The sequence below is a fragment of the Ochotona princeps genome, chromosome 29 (genome assembly GCF_030435755.1).
Source record: "Ochotona princeps isolate mOchPri1 chromosome 29, mOchPri1.hap1, whole genome shotgun sequence".
NCBI classification, from domain to species: domain Eukaryota; kingdom Metazoa; phylum Chordata; class Mammalia; order Lagomorpha; family Ochotonidae; genus Ochotona; species Ochotona princeps.
Window position 1 is genome coordinate 12,843,415 of NC_080860.1, and position 19,391 is coordinate 12,862,805.

Sequence of the window (19,391 nt, forward strand, 5' to 3'; positions counted from 1 at the left end):
TTTTTTCTTATGACAACGATGAACTAGCCAAGGCCACTGACTTTATAAAAAGAAAAGATTATTTAGTTCAAGGCTCTGGAGATTCAAGTCCAAGGTTAGCCAGCCCTGTTGGTTAAAGATCTAGTGAGGCAGCTGGAGAGCAGAGGCAGCGCGTGTGCTGAGAACCCATTCTACATCCTGTGCCCTTCATCTCCCATTCCTATATGGCAAGGGCCAAGCCAGTTTGATGGAGCCTGGCACTGTGCATGTCCTGTGCATGCCTGCTGTGTGCTCAGTGGCCCTTTCTGAGCTGGAGATCATTGGGAAGTCAGAATGGCCTTGAAATTCTTGTTGCTTCTAGAATACATGAATTTTCAATGAGTTAGCAACCACAAGACCATAGCAAACAACCGACCTACCAAATCATTCAGCACAAACACTGTAGTGGTGGCTCTCATGACTTTTATTTTGCTGCTCTCGTAAAGCCAGAACCAGACCAGGGATTCAGCAGGCGCTTCCCAAGCACTGTGCTAAATGCTCTTTAATCTCTTGTTTCTCTCCGAAGTTCTTCAGATAGCTGTAAACAAAGGTGCTCACCACCATCATCATCATCATCATCGTCATCATCATTGCCACTTTTCAGATGGGGCAGCTGAGGCTGCGAGGTGTCCCTGGGGCTGCCCCCAGTGTGTCCACTCACTGTGGGCTCTCTGCTAGTCTCCGTCCACACCTGCATACCCTTTCCTATTTTGCTAGCAAATACTATGAGAAGGATGCTCTCCTGATGGACCCTGTGGACGGCCCCATCCTTGCATCTCTGTTGGGTAAGTGGTTGGCGCTCAGCCGGACTCCTGCACTGGGGTCTTTCCTGCCCCAGCAGCTCACCTGTTGCTGGTTCCTGCGCCCTTGTTCTGGCCTCTTCTTGGAGGGACTTTGGAGTTGTCCAGGCTGTCTGGATAGGAGGGGTCATGAGAGGTCCAGCTGGTGGTAGAGGAGAGGGGAGGAGAGCTATGATTCCCAGCCACCACATATCCTACAGTGGGGCCCTGTGCTCTGGAGTACACCAAGATGAAGACCGCCGATCACTTCTGGACGGACCCCTCGGCTGATGAGCTGGTCCAGAGACACCGCATCCACAGCTCGCACCTGCGGCAGGACTCGCCCACCAAGCGTCCAGCCCTCTGTGTGAGTGGTGGTGGTCAGGGGAACAGTGGGGCCATGGGGTGGACTTAGGTCAAGGCTTGGGCTTGACCTGGGGGGTGCAGAACTGGGTAGAACCCTGAATGCTTCAGGACTTGTCCCTGCTCCCCCATCGGCACCCAGATCCAGAAGAGACATTCAAGTGGCAGTATGGACGACCGGCCATCCCTCTCCGCCCGCGACTATGTGGAGTCCCTGCATCAGAACTCCCGCGCCACTCTGCTCTATGGCAAGAACAATGTCCTGGTGCAGCCGGTGAGAGTTTATGGGGGCCTGGGCCTTGCCCTGAGGGTCTGGCTCCAAGTCTTCTAACCTGAGTTCCCTCTGGCTCCAGGCTGCTCATCCATTTATCCATCTTCCCCTCCACCTACTCATCCATCCATCCATCTATCTGTCTGCTGATATCCACCTACCCAGCCATCTGTTCACTCATCTGCTGATATCTACACATTCATGCATCCATTCATCTGTCAGCCAACATTTCCATTCACCTTCTGACGCATCTGTTGGCATCTTCTTCCCTTTCCTTCACCCACCCACCCATTCATCAGCTCTTTTTCATTCTCTGTAGCTCCCATCCCTCTATTCTTGCATCCACTCGTTGTTCATTCACCCACATGTCTACACATTTATCCATCCCCTGTCATCCATTCATCTGTTGGCCAATATCTCCACCTATTCATTCACCCATCGGTCATTATCTCCTTCCTTCCTTCCTTCCTTCCTTCCTTCCTTCCTTCCTTCCTTCCTTCCTTCCTTCCCTCCTTCCTGTGAGGCACCTGCAGCCCGCCACTTTCACAGTGTCTTCTCTGACTGTCCCTTTCCTTGGTCCTTGAGTCACAGGGTCAGTGTGGGGGCTAGGCTCAGCTGTGAGGAGGCAGAGAGAGCCAGCTGCTCCAACTGTGGGCTGTCAGTTTCAGTAGCCAGCTGACCCCAGCAGCTGTTCTCCTCTGGGCCTCAGTGCAGAGCAAGCCCCATTTCCATAGGTCTAAGGAGTCGAAAGTGTACCATTTTTCAATGGAACCATCTAGCAGTGAAAAACTGTGTTTCAGTGGTGCAGTTTTTCCGCTACTTAGAAATTTGAGCCCCAATTTTTGGAAAGAGTTCTTTGAGACTTCTTTAGACCAACGGAGAGTCTTCCAAAAATTCATGGAAATTGTGAGATACCACTGCATAGGTTTCCATTTTTCCCCTCCAACTTACTTGCTTTCTTCATGAACTTTTTCTGAAGTATCCTTTACGTTTTCTTACGTTTATCTTTTTAAAGATTTGTTTCTTGAGTTGAAGATCAGGGTTACAGAGAGAGAGGAAGACAGAGAGAGAGCGATTGGTCTTCCGTCTACTGATTCACTCCCAGAGTGGCTGCAACAACAAGGATTGAGCCAGGCTGAAGGCAGGACCCATAAGCTTCTTCTAGGTCTTCCACATGGGTGCAGGGGCTCAAACACGTGGACCATCTTCTGCTGCTTCTCGGCCTCATTAGAAAGGAACTGGATTGGAAGTGGAGCAGCTGGGACTAGAACTGGTGCCCATATGGGACACCGGTGTCGCGGGCAGTGGTTTTATCCTGCCCACCACACGCCAGCCCTGTTTGTTGTTTTTGTTTTTAAATCAGACATCACCCTTTTTAGGCAAATATAATTGGAAAATATCAGTTATGAAAATCCTAAAACTTCTGCATGGCTCAGAGTACAGTCTTCAGTAACACCATCCGTTTAGAATCACTAATGTCCTCAATTCTCCCTGTATTATTTTTTTGTTTCATTAACAGAAGGGCCAATTGTGGCATTCCACCTGTTTATGTTTTTTTGTATAAATAAAGCTTTATTGAGACACAACCATAACAGTAGCATATGGTTAGTCTAGGGGTGCGTTCAGGCTGCTGCGGCAGAGCTGCGTGGTGTGTCTCCCAAAGCCAAAAACATTCCCTCTGTGTCCCGTTTCACAATGAGGTTGGTGACCTGTGAACCGAGTCCATACTGAAAGTGCAGCATTTCTTGCAAGAGTGCCCCCTCTCATCTCTGCGAATGGCCTCTGTCCCATAAAGCACTTGGGTGCTGGTGTTGCAAGACAACCTGGAACTGCAGGCCTCCCTGTGGGGAGGAACAAGTGCCTATTTTACTGACAGCCCATGAGCCGTCCGCTGCTCTGTCTGCCATTCTGTGTGCCCAGTAGCTTTCTGAGGCAAAGATGAATCACAATCTCATCTTTCAGGAGACGCTTAAATAGCACCTGTCCTCCGTGAATGAAGTAGCAGGCACGCTGCAGACATAATGGAGGCAAGGTCAGATGATCATCACAGCCACTAATTGTAAGACATGTGGCCGCTTCAGGGACCATAAAATGGCAGGAGGCAAAGTGTGTGTGTCTTGGGGACACTGTGTGTCCTTGTGGAGGGCCGGACACAGGTGGGTGGTTACAGGACGCAGAGACACACACAGTACCTGCTTGGTGCTCAGTGCCTGGTGGCAGTGTATCTCTGCTTCTGGTGGGAGTTGGGTAGAGAGCCACCTGCTCTGTGCCTGAGGGATGGTGATGTTGCCTGGCGCCCCACCCCCACCTCAGGGAGAAAGGCAGAGCAGATGACAAATCCTACAGGTGAATTTTGGGGGGGCAGAGGTCTGGTTTTGGTATAAGCAAAGAGAGTTCTGGTAGGATCTGTGAAATAGGTCATGGAGCTAAGCTACCACATCTTTCTCCCTCCCTTAAGGCCTTCTGCTTTGCACAAGGTGCTGGCAAGAGGGACAGAGTGCCTGTGTTGGCTCCAAAGCCACCTAGAAGCAGACAGGTCCCCTTAACCTCAGGAGGGAGGTGTGAGTGTAAATGTGACTGGGTGACTATCATAGTTGCACTCTGCAGAGCCTGCCCTGGAGGGGTGGCTGCAATAGGCCACCTGGACAGAGGTTGAAGGTCCTCCCCTTGACGGCGACTTTGAAAAGAATAGCCCACCCTCTTCATCCGATTATCCATCCTTGGCTCAGATGAGCTAGAGCCTGTGTGCACTGGGACTCCAACACGACGGCCAGGTCTAAGTCCTCCTCTCTCTGCAGAGAGACGACATGGAGGCTGTGCCGGGGTACCTGTCCCTGCACCAGACGGCTGATGTCATGACCTTGAAGTGGACGCCCAACCAGCTGATGAATGGGTCTGTGGGGGATCTGGACTATGAGAAAAGGTAAGCACCGAGTCTGTCCTGTGTCCCCTGTGCTCTCCTCTCCTCTCCTCTGCCTGGTTGGTTGGTTGTGTGGCCACCTGCTATGGCTTCAAGGGTCAGCCAAATATTCAGAAAGACCCAGAAGCCAACTGAAAGCATCTTGTCATTTGGGATTTAGGTGGGATTTACCCTTTGCTCTCTCAAGAACAAAAAGTTGTTGTAATGAAGAATTTTTCACATAACAACAGATCTTGGGTCCCTGTCACTCACCCCCTTCCCTCTTGTGCATTATCTTGAAGTGCCCTGCAGATACAATTTAATAGTACTAATATGATTTAACACTATAAGCTTTAATAGAAAAGAAATATTTTAGCACCTAGGTATGCATCTGAACTCTTTTCAGAATATCTTTATTGTTCTCAGTAGTAGCATCAGTAGGGGAGTGATTGATGGTGCTTTCTCAGGAAGAAAGGATGGAAGGAAGGAAGGAAGAAGATAATGACTGATGAGTGAATGGATAGGAGGAGATATTGACCAACAGATGAATGAGATGTAGTTAGTCCCAACTCCTGCCAGACTCGTGTTAAGAGGCCCTCCTGGAGGAACAGCATAGGTGCCAAGGAGGTGCCCTTCACCTGCAGGGTGAGAGGGAGGCAGGAAAGGAGGGAAAGAGAGAGAGAGAGAGAGAGAAAGTTCCTATCTGCTTGCTCACTCCCCAAATGCTTGCCATGACCAAGGCTGCACCAAAGCCAAAGCTAGGAACCAGGAGTTCTGAGTCGCCCACCTGGGTGACAGGGACCTAATCACTTGAGCCACCACCCCCGCCTGCCAGGATCTGCATAAATAGGAAGCTGGAGTCAGTGCCTGGAGCTGGGTATCAAAGCCGGGTTCTCCACTGGCACATGAACGTCCTAATCAATATCTTATCCTCCAGGCCAAGTGCCTACCCAAGAAAAGGTGAATCTGTAAGTCGGAAAGCAGAGTACTGGTTGCCTAGGGTAACGTAAGGCATGAGCCAAGAGCACTGATTGAATAATGAACAACAAAGGGATCTTTTGGGGTTGATATAAATGTTCTAAAATTGGAGTGTGGTGATGGTTGCCTCCATCTATAAATTAATGCATCCAACTCATCAAGTGGCGTATTTACCATGAGTGAGTGTTATGGTTTTAAAAAAAATCAAACCTCAATAAAGCTATTCAAACATGAAAACCAAGATAGAGTTCCAGCTCTTGCTCCTTCCCAGCTGAGTGACTTGGATGATTCATGTTGGTCTTCTTTCTTTAAGATTTATTTATTTCTATTGGAAAGGCAGATTTTACATATAGAGAAGGAGAGACAGAGAGATTTCCCATCTGCTGGTTCACTCTCCAAATGGCTGAAACAGCCAGAGCTGAGCTGATCTGAAGCCAGGGGTCAGGAGCTTCTTCTGGTCTCCGACATAGGTGCAAGGTCCCAAGGACTTGGGCCATCCTCAGCTGCTTTGCCAGGTCCTAAGCAGGGAGCTGGATAGAAACTGAAGGAGCTGGGGCACGAACCATCACCCACATGGGTTGCCATTGCAGCACAGTTCTAAAGTATTTGGCTAGATTTATTGGAGCCACTGGTTGACTGTTAGGAGTTCTTTCTCCTGCAGCCCTCATATACTCAGTCCTGGCTTGGAGCAGACTAAGAGAAGCACGGCCCTTGCACAAACACAGTGACCCAAGCAGGCAAGCAGCCTCTGGGGCTGTCCGTCCATCCCACCCTCCCGCAGGGTCCTCTGGTGGAGATCCAAGCTACCCCAGAGCCCAAGTGCAAGGGGAAGGGGTCTCCACCTACCTCCGTGTTCTCATGTTTAGGGCAGCAGCAGGTTGTGAGCTAGAAACAGAACCAGTCATCACCAGAAGCATTTCCCACCCACTTTGGAATGCATCGATTCTGTGCTAAGCCCTTGGGATGATGTAGTTGACACTATGAGGTGGGCGTTGTGACTACATCCGTTTTATAGAGGAAGAGACTGAGGCTTGGAGAAGCCAAGCCATCAGAGCAGCTATTTGAATTCCTGCCCTTGAACTCATGTGGGCTGGAGTTCGGATCTGAGTTGTCCAAGTCTCTTAGATCCTGGTTATAGAAAAAATGAACTCAGAAAGACCTAAGCACTGGCTCATACACACCGTTAGGCATGGCTGCATGCAGGCACTCGCATGATGGGGAATCGAAGTCTGTGTCTGGCCCTGCTTGTCTATCAGCACCATTCTCAGACGGGCTTTCTCTTGCCATGAATCTTGACATTATCAATCTTCTTCACTCTCCTCACCCAGTGATTCATACACAGATCTTGCGGTTGAGTCTCATTGGTTCTGCTATAGTCTGTGAGCTATCTCTGAACCAATCTCTATGTCCGGGATTGTGGCACGGGCTGATGGGCCGGATTTTAGTCACGTGACCCGTCTGGAAGTCTTAGATGGGATAGAATGTTGGTGGGGTTGGTTTCACCTTAGCTCTGTGGGTGAAAAAGGGTGGTGGTTTAAAAACATTGAGTTGCTAGGACCAGGAAAAGATGAAGAGGCTGGACTGGTCTGGGGATAGGAAGGTTGTGGTAGAAGGACAGAGGAACCTGTGGTTGTGACCTTCTGCCCGCAAGCCCTTCCCCATCGTGACATAGACAGGTGTCCCGCAACCTCGCTGTCTTTCCCCTTCCAGTGTCTACTGGGACTATGCCATGACCATCCGCTTGGAGGAGATCGTCTACCTGCACTGCCACCAGCAAGGTAGGGACTGTGGGGGCAGCAGGGTTGTGCCAAGGGTCTTTCTAGATCTCCTGCCCACCTCCATCCCTGCCCTCTTATTAGCATATGAAACAACTGTGCTAGGCATCTCACATGACCTGTGCAACCGCAGGCAAGTGCCTTCACAACTATGAGCCTTGGTTTCCCCATCTATAAAATGGGTATTCTGATGGCCACCTGGTCAGCATAAGGCTTTCCTACTTGAGGGGGCAAGTAAGGTATGAACTCCAATGGGGTTAAGTCTTTGCAACGAGACAGACTTGGGTTTGCATGCGGGCCTAGCTCCTCATCAGCTGGGTGACCCTGGAGAAGTTCCTCAACCTTTCTGGGCCTCAGGTTCATCATTGGTGAAGTAGGCCTCACAGGGATATTGTGGTTCAGTAAGATGGTCCTTTCACTGTGTACTGTGCTGGTACCTGCTATCCAGAGTCAACCAGTGCCCTGAGAAGGGAAAAAAATCTGGAAACCTCTCTATACGTAAAAGGAGGGATGCTGTGTAGATCCGTAGAATAGTCTTGGCAGTGTCTGGTGCCTTTTGTGCTCACACTGGGGAGACTACCCAGGTCCTTCTTGACCCTGTCCTGCATGGGTCACTCTTTGCCCTGACCTGACACCCAGGCCTTCCCCAGGGCCACCTGGGGTGGAGGGGTGGGGGAGCAATGTGCTTGCAGGGAGGGTCCTGTCACCATGCCTCTTAGTGACTTCCCACTGGGTCTCCTCTGGCCGGTGGCGGCGGCAGTGGACAGCGGTGGCACGGTGGTGTTGGTCAGCCAGGATGGCATCCAGAGGCCGCCCTTCCGCTTCCCCAAGGGCGGGCACCTCCTGCAATTCCTCTCGTGCCTGGAGAATGGGCTGCTCCCCCATGGGCAGCTGGACCCACCGCTGTGGTCCCAGCGAGGGAAGGTGAGTGTTTCTGGAAGAGACTGGGCTGGAGGTGGCAGGGGGACAGGCAGTTGTGTGGCCTCTGAGACTTTATGCTGCTTTTGGGCCCCTGCACGCCTGGGTAAACCTCCCCCCACCAACACTTCCTGCCAGGCTATGTGGGTCACATGGCAGGTGCATGTTCTGGGTTCCATGCACCGGAATGTGTACTTTCAGGGCAAAGTGTTCCCCAAGCTGCGCAAGCGAAGCCCTCAGAGCTCAGCTGAGTCCACGTCTTCGGACAAGGAGGATGACGAGGCCACAGATTATGTGTTTAGGATCATCTACCCTGGCATGCAGTCAGAATTCGGTAAGCTGCCCTGTCCCCAGGGCCGGGGACCCACCTGTACCTGCAACTTGAAGCCAACTGCAGGTGTTTGGAACTAGAAAATGAGAGGTCTGGATTCTGGGACCAGAGTGGGGCATTATGGGCTTCTGGAATCAAGAGGTTTGCATCTGGACAGCCTCAGTTCCCCTCACCCTGCTTCCTAAACAAGAACACATGACCACTTCTTACTTGGCTGCCAAAGAAGCCACTAGACAAGGGGTTACATGAAGTGGTGGCCTTGGCATGGGTTCTGAGTCTTGAGTGATCTTGGACAACTCATTTCCCTGGCAACACCTTGGTTTCCCCATCTGGAAAATGAGGGTGTTTGTAATGCTTACTTTATGGAGTTGTTTTGAGGGTTAAGTGAGAGAAGGCATTTGGCAGTTTGAGAAAACTCAAATGCCAGCTGCTGTCACAGAGTTTCTGCTGTTAAGATTCTATGAAGGCTGGCTGTTGCGAGGATCCAATGGGATGGCGAGGGGGCAGTATCAAGTTCATGGGGTAAGCCTGCACACAGTGTACCCTCAGTCAGTAGTAGTAGAAACAGCAGAGGGAACAGCAACACACTGGGCATTGGCACACCAGGTACCAACAGGAATCAGACAGCTTGCCTTGGACTGTGTGAGATAGATAGATGGGACCACCATGACCAGCTGAGAAGGTGGTGCATGTTTAGGAAACGCTGTCAAGGCATAGGCTCCTCTGTGACCTTTGTTTCATTTCACCCTCTGTACCCTGTTGCACCCCAACCCCCAATGCACCAGAGCATTGAGCCTTGATTTGCTTATGTGAGCATGTGCTGGGCAGCCAGAGGTTATTAGGAAAGCAGATATCCTGTGCCCGCAAGGGCAGATGAGTGGTACCAGGCTTTCACCTGTGGCTGAGTCACATCTGGGACATGGAGTGGGCTCAGGGTCGGGTCTCAGTGTTAACTCAGGTGAGCCCGGGCTTTCTTCCCCCATGTTGTTCCTTCATAGCCAGTCAGCCACAGAGCCTCATGTTCTTGTATTATTTAAGTGCTCCAGGGAATTAGGAGTATTGCTGATCAATCTGTTCCTCATAACGGTATAGTGTCCCCTGACCTGTCCCTCTGTATTACTGGTGCTCACACAGCCCTGGTCCTACACCAAGGCCACCTTGCTACAGGTGCAATCCGCCAAGATGCTGAGCTGCCTCTGTTCTGTCCCCTAAGAGCCTGAGCCTGCCACCCAGGGCAGCTGGAAACACCAAAGAATCAGGGCCTCGCCGGAGCACCTCTCAGCCCATGATTGACAGGAACTGGTGTATGAATGCCCCAGCTCCCTCCCTCCTTGCGTGAGCCAACTCTGACACACATGTGTCACACAGATTCCCATGACCCTCTAGCAGACGAAGCCCTGATTGCCCCACAGGTGACTTGTTACTCATTGCCCTCTTCTTTGCCTTGTCTTGCTCATCTCCTCTCACTCCTGATAGTTGCTGGGAACCTTTCCCCAGGAATCGACTTGCCTATGAATCCTGTCTGCTGTTGAGGAAACCCCAGCTAAGTCTTTTCAACAGGGCTTCTCCACTCCGGCACTGCTGTGTTGGACACATTCATTCTCCTAAGCTTCGTAGGGTTGAACAGCATCTCTGGTCTCTACCTAGAAGTGGTCAAGTGGCAAACTCAACAGCTCTCCAAGGTGAAATCGTGAGAGTGAGCAATGCCTCCAGATAATGCCAAGTGTCCTCTAGGGTGTCAGCTGCCAACTTGCCCCCCATTAGGAACTTTTCAATATGCAGTTCTGTCTTGGCACTAGGCTTTTGGGATGTGTTTACTTCTGATCTCATTTTCTTGTGTGTAGGAGGAAGGTAATAAGATTCTCCATCCCAGGTCAGATCCCGAGGGGTCAGTGTGCTGATTCATGGGACAACCGACCACCTGGTGTGGGGCCTGGTGCTTGGCAGGTGCTCTGTGAGTGATCATAGGCATCATGTAACCAGTCCCAGCTGCCACAGCTGCTTCTGTATGTTCTCCATTGCCTGAATTCATTCCATCCCCACTGTAGGCCTCTCAGATGGGTGCCACTGTCATCACCACCTACTTTTCAGAAGAAGAAACTGGGGCTCAGAAAGAAGGAGCAGCTGGTCCAGGCTCACCCAACTGATTCAGCACATGATTGGGATGCGAAGGCGTATGCCTCTAGCCACCACGCCATGCATTCTGCCCTGGCCGCTGGGGGAGATGGTGTTGTAGTTTCACTGTCTCCAAAGTCAGCTTCAGTCCATGTCCACATGTTGGCCCATTCTAGGTTGGCTTCCTCAGGGGCCTGAGAGAGGCATGAAGACCTTCATGGGACAGTACCTACATCAGAAATCAACAAACCCCTTCCTACCAGCCAGATTCAGCCCCTTGTCTGTTGTGTCAATAAAGTTTTATTGGCACATCCTTCATTTATTGTCTCTGCAGTAGCAGAGTTGAAACATTATGACAGAGGTTGGATGGACCCCGAAATCTAAAGTACTGACTCACCTGTCTTTTTTTTGTTTTTAAGAGTTGGTTCTTGTAACTGTGTCAGTGTTTAGTCTGCCTCACCTCCTGCTTCACCAATTCTCATTGTTTTGTGTCTCAAGTTTTCCCCGACCACTCAGGCAACTCTTCCTCCATCTCCGTGGGTCCTGCCTGGATGATGGTTCCTGCAGGCCACTCCATGTTGGTGGTGGCCAGGGGCGCTCAGTGGGCATACAGCAGACGGGACGCCACCCTTCCTACACCAGGCCTGAAGGAGCAGCCTCCCAGTAATGTTCAGGCTCCCTCCCGCTTCCCCTGGGGCTGAGGGACAGCCACCTCTGCCATGTTGTCATTTGAATCTTGACCTTGAGGGAGATAGAAGCAAGATATAGTAGATGCCCTCACACTGTCCAGCTCTTGCCCTTTAGTGAAATGTCAGTAATGAAGAGATCCATTGGTGATGTCTGCATGGGTAGGAGGAATTGGGAGGGAGGCATAGTTGCCACAGCTGGGCTAAACAGAGCTGTGTTTCCCCAAGAACTGGGCGGGGGAGGGGTGCTTTTCTAGGATATTTCACAGAGAATGGAGAGTTTTCCTTGGTCAGCTTGTTGATGAGTCTGCATGGGTAGGGGGCTTGTAACAACCACATGGAGTAACTGTAAGAACTACTTCCTTCAGGCAGCTGCTCACTCTGCTGAAGGGTAGGTGATGGCCTGGTCAGCTGCTGAGCTATGATGAAATAATGGCAGAGCCACAACCCCCACTTCCTCTACATGCAAGAGAAGAGGCAGGGTGTTACCAGGTATCATGTTGGGACCAGGGAGTGTCAAGAAAATGTGCCTTTCATTTAATTTCATAGAGCAGGAGTTAGAAAACCATGGCTTATGATCAAATCCAGCCTCCTCCTGGATAGACCCAGAGCTGAAAAATGATTTTTATATTCTTAGATAATAGGGAAAGACTAAAGAATCCCAAGTTCATATTTCAACATCTGCAAACAAATGTTTTATTGGAACATGTTCATGCTTACTGCTTATATTTTGTATATGGCTACTTTTGCACCAGCACCATGACTATAGAATAGAGCAGTTATGGTGGAGACAAAATGGCTCTCAAGCCATAAATGTTTACTACTTAGCTTTTTATAGGAAATATTTCTTATGAGCCCAACAAATCTCTTGCATCTCTCTCTTTTTTTTTTAAAGATTTATTTTTATTTTTATTACAAAGTCAGATATACTGAGAGGAGGAGAGACAGAGAGGAAGTGGAGCTGCCGGGATTAGAACCAGTGGCCATATGGGATCAAGGCGAGGACCTTAGCCACTAGGCCACGCTGCCGAGCCCTCTTGCATCTCTCTTGAGCTGCCAACAGGCCAGGACTTTGACTACAGAAATTATAAGATCAACATTCTGTCCATTTTGCAGTCATGCAAATACTAATGTTTTTCTAAAAAAACTGGGAAAGCTAAAAACAAGGGAAAATCTTTGGAGTAGCTTATCAGGAACCCTTAATGAATAGATTTACAAGATCAGGGACTCTTGGGGATTGCTGCTCTGTCAAAATTGTTTTCAAAACACAACTTTGAGGGAGGTGTCCCCAGATCACATCCAGGAAGTCTCCATTCTGTGGTCCAGGGATGCAGCAGGTGCAGATGGCTTTTCAGCAGTCCCCAAATAAGACTCCGGAGTTGCTGATCTGTTTGAGATATGCTCAGTTGAACAGTTTTGGCCATCAGAACCACGGACAGCACCAATGATCTCCAAGAATCCACAGGGTCTTCTTCCTTTCGGTGCCCTGCCTCATCTATTTAGACAGTCTCCCTCCCATATTCCCATTAGGAACTCTCTGTGAGGGTTAGGTCTGGGGAGCCATAACCATGTGCCTTCCCTCAAAAGCACCTTGCAAGTCCCCTGTTTTCCTTGTCACTGCCCTGTGAACAAAACTCAGTGACAACATGGCAAGTCTTGGCTGCCTGCTCAGGGATTTGGCCTGTTTTCTTGGCTCTGATTTCCATGTTCTCATTCTCTCTTGTCAGCTGCCATCAGCTCTTCCATCTTCTGGGCCCTGAGATCACGGTGGTGGGTTTCTTGGAATCAAATGGGCTCAAGGACTTGGGTCAACTATGAGGTCACTCTTTCCTCCTCTGACATTCAGGGTCTTTCCCTATCCTTGTGCTGGCCTGATAAGGGAGCCGCTTGCCTGGGGGTGAGATCTCTGGGATCTACATAAGCATCACAGCACTCTTCTCTGTCCCTTTTCCATGCCACAGTCCCCCAGGATCTGATGGATGTCTCTGTAAATAACCTGCCATCACTATGGCAACCCAGCCCTCGGAAGTCCTCCTGCTCATCTTGTTCACAGAGTGGCTCGGCCGATGGTAGCTCAACCAATGGCTGCAACCATGAGAGGTAGGAGAGCTGGAACTGTAAATGCAAGAGATGAGAGGCTTTACCAAAATTTGGGAATGGGGGGGGCATGTCTTGCCCTAACTAGCATAGTCTGTGGAATTAACCAGATCTAGGTAAGATTCTTGCTTTGCCAAGTTCAAGCTGTTGGAGGTTACTCACCTGCATCAGTCAGGATAAACATGATTGCTCTTCAGGAACACACAGTCCTAAAACCTCAGAGGCTTTCTACTGTGTTCTGTGTCTCATTGTGGGTATTTGCAGCAAAAGAAGAGGGTGGTGATGCTGTGTGGGAAGAACTGATAGTGGTCGTCTTTGTAGCCCCCTGTGACTGGCTGATTCCACTCTTCTGTCTTCAGATAACAAGTTGGCTACTCTCCAGAAAAACCAGGGCTGTGTGTAAAGCTCTTCTAAGTGTCTTCCTCTCTCTCCATCTACAGGGCACCTTTGAAACTGCTCTGTGACAATATGAAATACCAGATCCTTTCCAGAGCCTTCTATGGGTGTACGTATCAGTCCTTCATTGCCAGTGGGGTCTCTGGGGAGCATTTATTGAGTACCTGCTTTCACCACCATGTAGGTATTCTGATGACTCCATTCAACACATGGGGCACAGCAAGGCAAAATTGTTTGCCCTGGGTTATGCAGCTGACAAGTAGCAGTGCTGGGGCTCAGACCCTGGTTGGCCTGATTCCAAAGGGTTTGTTTTTCCCTGATCTGTTCACGCTTAGCATGTTTTGTTCCCAACCTTGTAGCCCAAATTGCGTAGATTAAAATGTGTGCATTTTCAGAGTTTGCAGAGAAGTCTTCCTATCGCCCATGTAGGCCTGTGCAGTACAGGACTCATCTTGAGTGCCTGAGGAGGCAGGAAGAACATGAGTTGCACTGGGATAAGGGGTCTGCCTGTTCTCTTCCTGCCCATTCCAGGGTTTGATGTATCTGGCGTGGTGCAGACACTGGGCAAGTATTTGTTGAATCCAAGGGAAGGCCTTCCTGGAGGAGGAGGAATGGGTGTTGAGGTGCCTCCAGAGCAGTGTCACCTGCTGGGGATGTGGGTCACTCCTGGGAGTGACTTGAGAGCCCAACTCTGGAGCCAGGTAGCCTGGAGCCAAGCCCCAACTCCGCATTGGCTTGGACAACACATAGACCCAGTGTGCCTCAGTTTACCTCATCTGGAAGATGGAGATAATGATAATGTATGCTTCATAAGGCTATGGGGATAATTTCATGAGTTTAGTTAAGCAGGTTCTAGCAACAGCCTGGTGGCATATGGTATATGCTATCTTAAATGCTAGTGACATCATTATTATCATCATCATCCTGTTTTTGGCATGGGGTGAGTCCAGAGTGAAGGTCATCCAGGGTTCTCTGTAACAATTGGGAATGAGAAATCCAGAAGGAGGGGACATGGTCACAGCTAAAAGCACACACTAATAAATGCTGAGTGCTTCTACTATGCCCGCCGCTCTCCAGGAGCTCTTGATGGAGCTCATGAGAGCAGCACACTGGGGTCACTCCTTCCGTTTAGTGGGCAGTACTAGCCTTATAAATATTTGTATCAGGTTTATTTATGATTTGAAAGGCAGAGAGACAGAGAGAACACACCCAACTGCTGGTTTACCCCCCGCCCCGCAGATACCTGCAACATGCAAGATTGAACCAGGCCAAGCTAGGAGCTGGAAACTCAGTCTTGGTCTCCCACATGGGTGACAGGGTCTCTGGTTCTAAAGCCATCACCTGCTGTCTCCCAAGGTGAACATTAGGAGGAAGCTGGAACCAGAAGTTGCACTGGCATTTAGGCCCAGGCACTGCAATATGGAATCCAGGTGTCCCAACCAGTATTTTAACCGCTGTGCCCAATGACCATCCCAAATCTCTGAGAGCTAGCTATGTGCCTTCAGTGTGTTCCAGTGACTGACCCACCAGGCCTTTACATGGCTGAAACTGAAATAGGAGCCATCTGTGTCTCTTTCTCCCTGAGGGGATTAAGGCATAGTGAGCCTGAGGAATCCCTACCTACCCCCTTCCTGCCCCTTTTCTGCCACCAGCCTGTAGATTACATGTGTTGGCTGGTCCCACCCAGATGAAGCTGGTCCCAGATGAAGCTGGTGCCATCCTGTCCCAGGCTGCGGCTCACATAGCTTTTAAGCAGGCAAGTGAGCAAACAATGTCACTCTTCTAAGGCTCATGTTCTTTGCCTAGAAAATGGGGCTGATGAGGATTCTCTGGGTTGTGCGGGCTCAGTAGGATGGGAAGGCAAGGCCAGAGGTACTGGATGGTGGATAGTAATACCTTGCTTCCCTTCCCATCCAGGGCTGGCCTACTGCAGACACCTGTCCACGGTGAGGACGCACCTGTCGGCCTTGGTCAATCATATGATTGTGTCTCCAGATTTGCCTTGCGATGCTGGACAGGGGCTGACGGCTGGGATCTGGGAGCAGTACCTGCAGGACAGTACAGTAAGGCTTGGTTTACCTGTGGACCAAGACTGTAGGGGAGTCTGCTTTGTCACCTGAGAAATAAACTCACCAGCTCAGGGGCTCGAGTTGATATGTTTGGCTTCTGCACCTGGAAATTGGTCTTTTTTTTTTTAACCTGTGTGAGTGGAGAATGAGGGAAATGAAAAACATACAGGTTGAACAGCCGTAAGAGAAAAATCCAGAGTCCCAAATGTTCCAAAAGCCAGAGCTTTCTGTGCACCAATCTGAACCCACACCTGAGCTCAGGTGACAGGTTGCAGTCAAAAGGCAAGTACAGGGAAAATATATCAGGTTATATGTGTAAGGAGCAAATGAAACATAAAGGATTTCATGTTAGACTTGGATCCCAACCCCAAGATATCTCATTATGCATAGGCAAATATCCCAAAATAAGGAAAAATCGCTGATTGGAAATACTGCTGGTCCCAAACATGTCAGATAAGGGATATTCATCTGTTTGTTTGGGTACAGGATAAAACAGTTGATAAGCAATTATTAAGTACCAGTGGTATACTTGACCCCGGATCAAATGCCGTAACTGGGCTCTGCCAGGAATGACTTTGCAGCCAGCCGAAACCAGCTAGGGTGATGAGAATGGCTGGGCATGCAAGGCAGCTGGCCCAGGCCCTCCTTCTCTACCCCTGTTCGAAACTGTCTGCTGTCTCTATCTTGGGGCCTGGAGTTCTGCTGTTGCATAGTATACCTGGAGAGGGTCACTCCTTGAATATTCTCTGAAATTTTCTTATCAGGCTTTCTGCAAAGATGATACTTGGGTTTGAAAAATGTTTTCCAGATGATTGGGGAAGCTTCCGGTTAGATGGTCTTCTGAATTCTACATGGCTTCTTGGAGCCCTGTCACTCTTAAGAAACCAGAAGCGCATGGGGGAGCACAAGGGACAGTCCCCTAGATGAATTGGCCATAGACACCATCACTGGTGGTCCCTCAGCTAGTGGAAAGTGGAACCTGTGTTGAGAACCACTGGTTTATTTCTGCCACAAAATGGTTCAAAGTGGCCAAGCACATGGTACCCAGAGCAGAGTGACATTCAGACCGTAATGCTGCCTTGGATAAAGTGGTATCAGAAATGATCTTCAGATCTTTAGGTAAAATATTGAATGTTCACATTTTGATGTTGATCGCTCCTGTGTTTTTCAGATCTTCCTCTTAATAATAGACACCTTTGTTCTTTATTAAAAAAAATAGTAGAAGAAAGGATCTTTCCCCTACTGGTACTTTTATTTCGAGAGGGAATTCCTAGAAGTAATATTGATCAGTGAGAATTTAAGATTTGTGCAGCTGTGCTGAGCTGTTTTTCTCATAAGGCGTGGTGTTTGTAATCCCCAGCCAGCCTGTGTGTTTCCTGAGTACTTCTGAAATACTGGGCTTGGCTCCACCTTTTCTGATTTGGCATGTCTGGGAGTAGAGCCCAAGGCTTAGTTTTTTTGAAAGCCCCCTATAGATTTATTACCTTCCCAATGTGGGATGCAATCACCTATGAACAGATGTGTTGAAACGATAAATTTGTCCAAAAAAAAAATCTTCATCTTAGCCTTTTTCAAGCTGTGTAGCCATGTCTTCATCCCATTTAGTTGTGTGGTTGTCCTTGAGTAGACGGAGCCCCCTTACCAGGTAATCCCTACTGGCTCAGGTGCCTGACACCAGAGGTGTTCCTTTTTCACTTTCTATGCCCAGGTGGGTCAGTTGAGTGGGCATCTTCCCTGTCCACTAAAAGTTTGAATCCTCCAGTTCTGTGGTTCTGTCGTCTTGCACTATTGTCTGTTTGTGATCAGTGGAAGGGGAAATAGAGAATGCAGAGGAAACATACCTGCTCCTCTCTGGCCCAGACCTGGAAATGCCTTACATCTCTTCCTGTCACAGCACATTGGCCAGAATGCATCACGTGGCCATAAACCCATCTGTGACAAATACTGGGAGATGGAGTCTAGCAATGGGTTCTCGGAGAAGAGGATTTATAAAATTTTTTAAAAGATTTATTTGTTTCAAAGAGTTACAGAGCTAGAAGGAGAAACACACAGAGAAAGGTCTTCCATCTGCTGATTCATTCCCCAAATGGCCATAATTACCAGAGTTAGGCCAAGGGAAGTACGTGAGCCAGGATCTCCATCTGGGTCTCCTACATGGATTCAGAGACCCGAGCACATGGGCCATCCTATGCTGCTTTCCCAAGCACATCAACAGGGAGCTGCATTGGAAACAGAGCAACCAAGACTCAAACTGGCACCCATGTGGGATGCTGGTGCTACAGGCAGCAGCTTAACCCACTGAGCCTCTGCACATGCCTAAGGATATGTAGTTTTGAAGAATTCACAGCCTCTGTCACAAACAGTTCTCTGAATATTTAACAATGCTGACAAAGCTGTAACAATTTCCAACAGGGACAAAAGAAATGCTGATTAACTACCAGAATGTCAGATAAGGAAGTGAGAGGAACTAGGGCTGCCACCACCCCTCAGAGAAGCCTTCCTGCAGCCTTGGTGTTTTTCCTTAAGTACAGAAAGTCATATACACATAACCATAGGGGTACCTTGTGAACTGTATCCCCAGGTAATTCACCCTTGTTCTAACATCATAGAGAGTGTTTACGGAAATGCCAATGACTGCACAATCATTGGATGCTAAAACCATGTGGGACCACCATCACATATTAGGGTATTTCAAGAAGGCTATTGAAAATGTGCATTCATCTTTTAATTCCATTTCCCACGAAGTTCTCTTGCAATGGTCAGTGATGTGTGACTGTATAAGCAGTTAGGGCCTCTTGGACTGATTGATTTTTGGATGACATACTCTTAGTTTACTTCATAACCACAAGCCTAATCCTCCACTGGATAAAGAGTTCAACAAGTAGGAAACAGAAAGACCGCCGTTGCTCAGGAGAATAGATGAGGGCTATAGTGTAATCAAGTTTCAAGACTTCAAGTTCACCCTGCGTCTTTCTATACTCCTTATATGAAAGCGATTCTGCAATGCAGCAGACAAAGTGATATCCCAGTGTGCACAGAAGTTCTTAGTAGGTGAAGCTGCAGCTGAAAACCTTCCTTTCGGAGTGGTTAACTTCGGGGAAGTTTTTCTTAGAGTCAAGGTCAGTAAACAATGGATTATATCTTCTACTAGCTGCAGTGTGAAAAACTGACTGAAAAACTAATTAGAAATGTTGATCATTACACGGGCCTACCTTTCTATTTACGCAAAGGGAATTCACCCTAGACATGTCTGCATCCGTGTGCTCTGCACCTTGTGTCACGTGGTCTACACTGCATCCTGTCCCATAAATCACCATGGGGTGAGCCCAAGGAGAGATGCATGTCTTGCCACAGGTGGCAAGTCGAGGGGGTTTTGCTCTTTCCTTTTCAGAACACGATGAATGCCCATGGTAAATGCTTCTGGCTTTGTCACTCCTTGCAGGCCCACTGGGGACTGAGGGCACAAAGCAGGACTGCTGGACCACCGGGTCCTCCCCTGCTGTTCCATTGACCTAACCCTGTGTTTCCTCTTGCCTTGCACAGAGTTACGAGGAGCAGGAGCTGCTGCGCCTAATCTACTACGGGGGCATCCAGCCAGCCATCCGCAAGGCCGTGTGGCCCTTCCTGCTGGGCCACTACCAGTTCGGGATGACGGAAATCGAGAGGAAAGAGGTCAGTCACCTGCTCTGTGCTGGC

At 49.2% G+C, this 19,391-nt stretch overlaps 1 protein-coding gene across 2 annotated transcripts in view; it reads left to right on the top strand.

The window, feature by feature from the left end:
• The window catches only part of SGSM1 (small G protein signaling modulator 1), a 56,994-nt gene that overhangs the window by 19,007 nt on the left and 18,596 nt on the right, over window positions 1-19,391 (top strand). The window contains exons 6-17 of one of the 2 annotated variants that reach the window (XM_058656964.1): window positions 736-803; window positions 1,019-1,164; window positions 1,303-1,434; window positions 4,230-4,354; window positions 7,019-7,086; window positions 7,844-8,007; window positions 8,203-8,335; window positions 10,946-11,110; window positions 13,095-13,233; window positions 13,671-13,735; window positions 15,544-15,689; window positions 19,239-19,367. In XM_058656964.1, the coding sequence (XP_058512947.1) occupies window positions 736-803; window positions 1,019-1,164; window positions 1,303-1,434; window positions 4,230-4,354; window positions 7,019-7,086; window positions 7,844-8,007; window positions 8,203-8,335; window positions 10,946-11,110; window positions 13,095-13,233; window positions 13,671-13,735; window positions 15,544-15,689; window positions 19,239-19,367 (1,480 nt within the window). The remainder of the gene's footprint in view (window positions 1-735; window positions 804-1,018; window positions 1,165-1,302; window positions 1,435-4,229; window positions 4,355-7,018; window positions 7,087-7,843; window positions 8,008-8,202; window positions 8,336-10,945; window positions 11,111-13,094; window positions 13,234-13,670; window positions 13,736-15,543; window positions 15,690-19,238; window positions 19,368-19,391) is intronic. The other variant, XM_058656965.1, reaches the window with a different exon arrangement.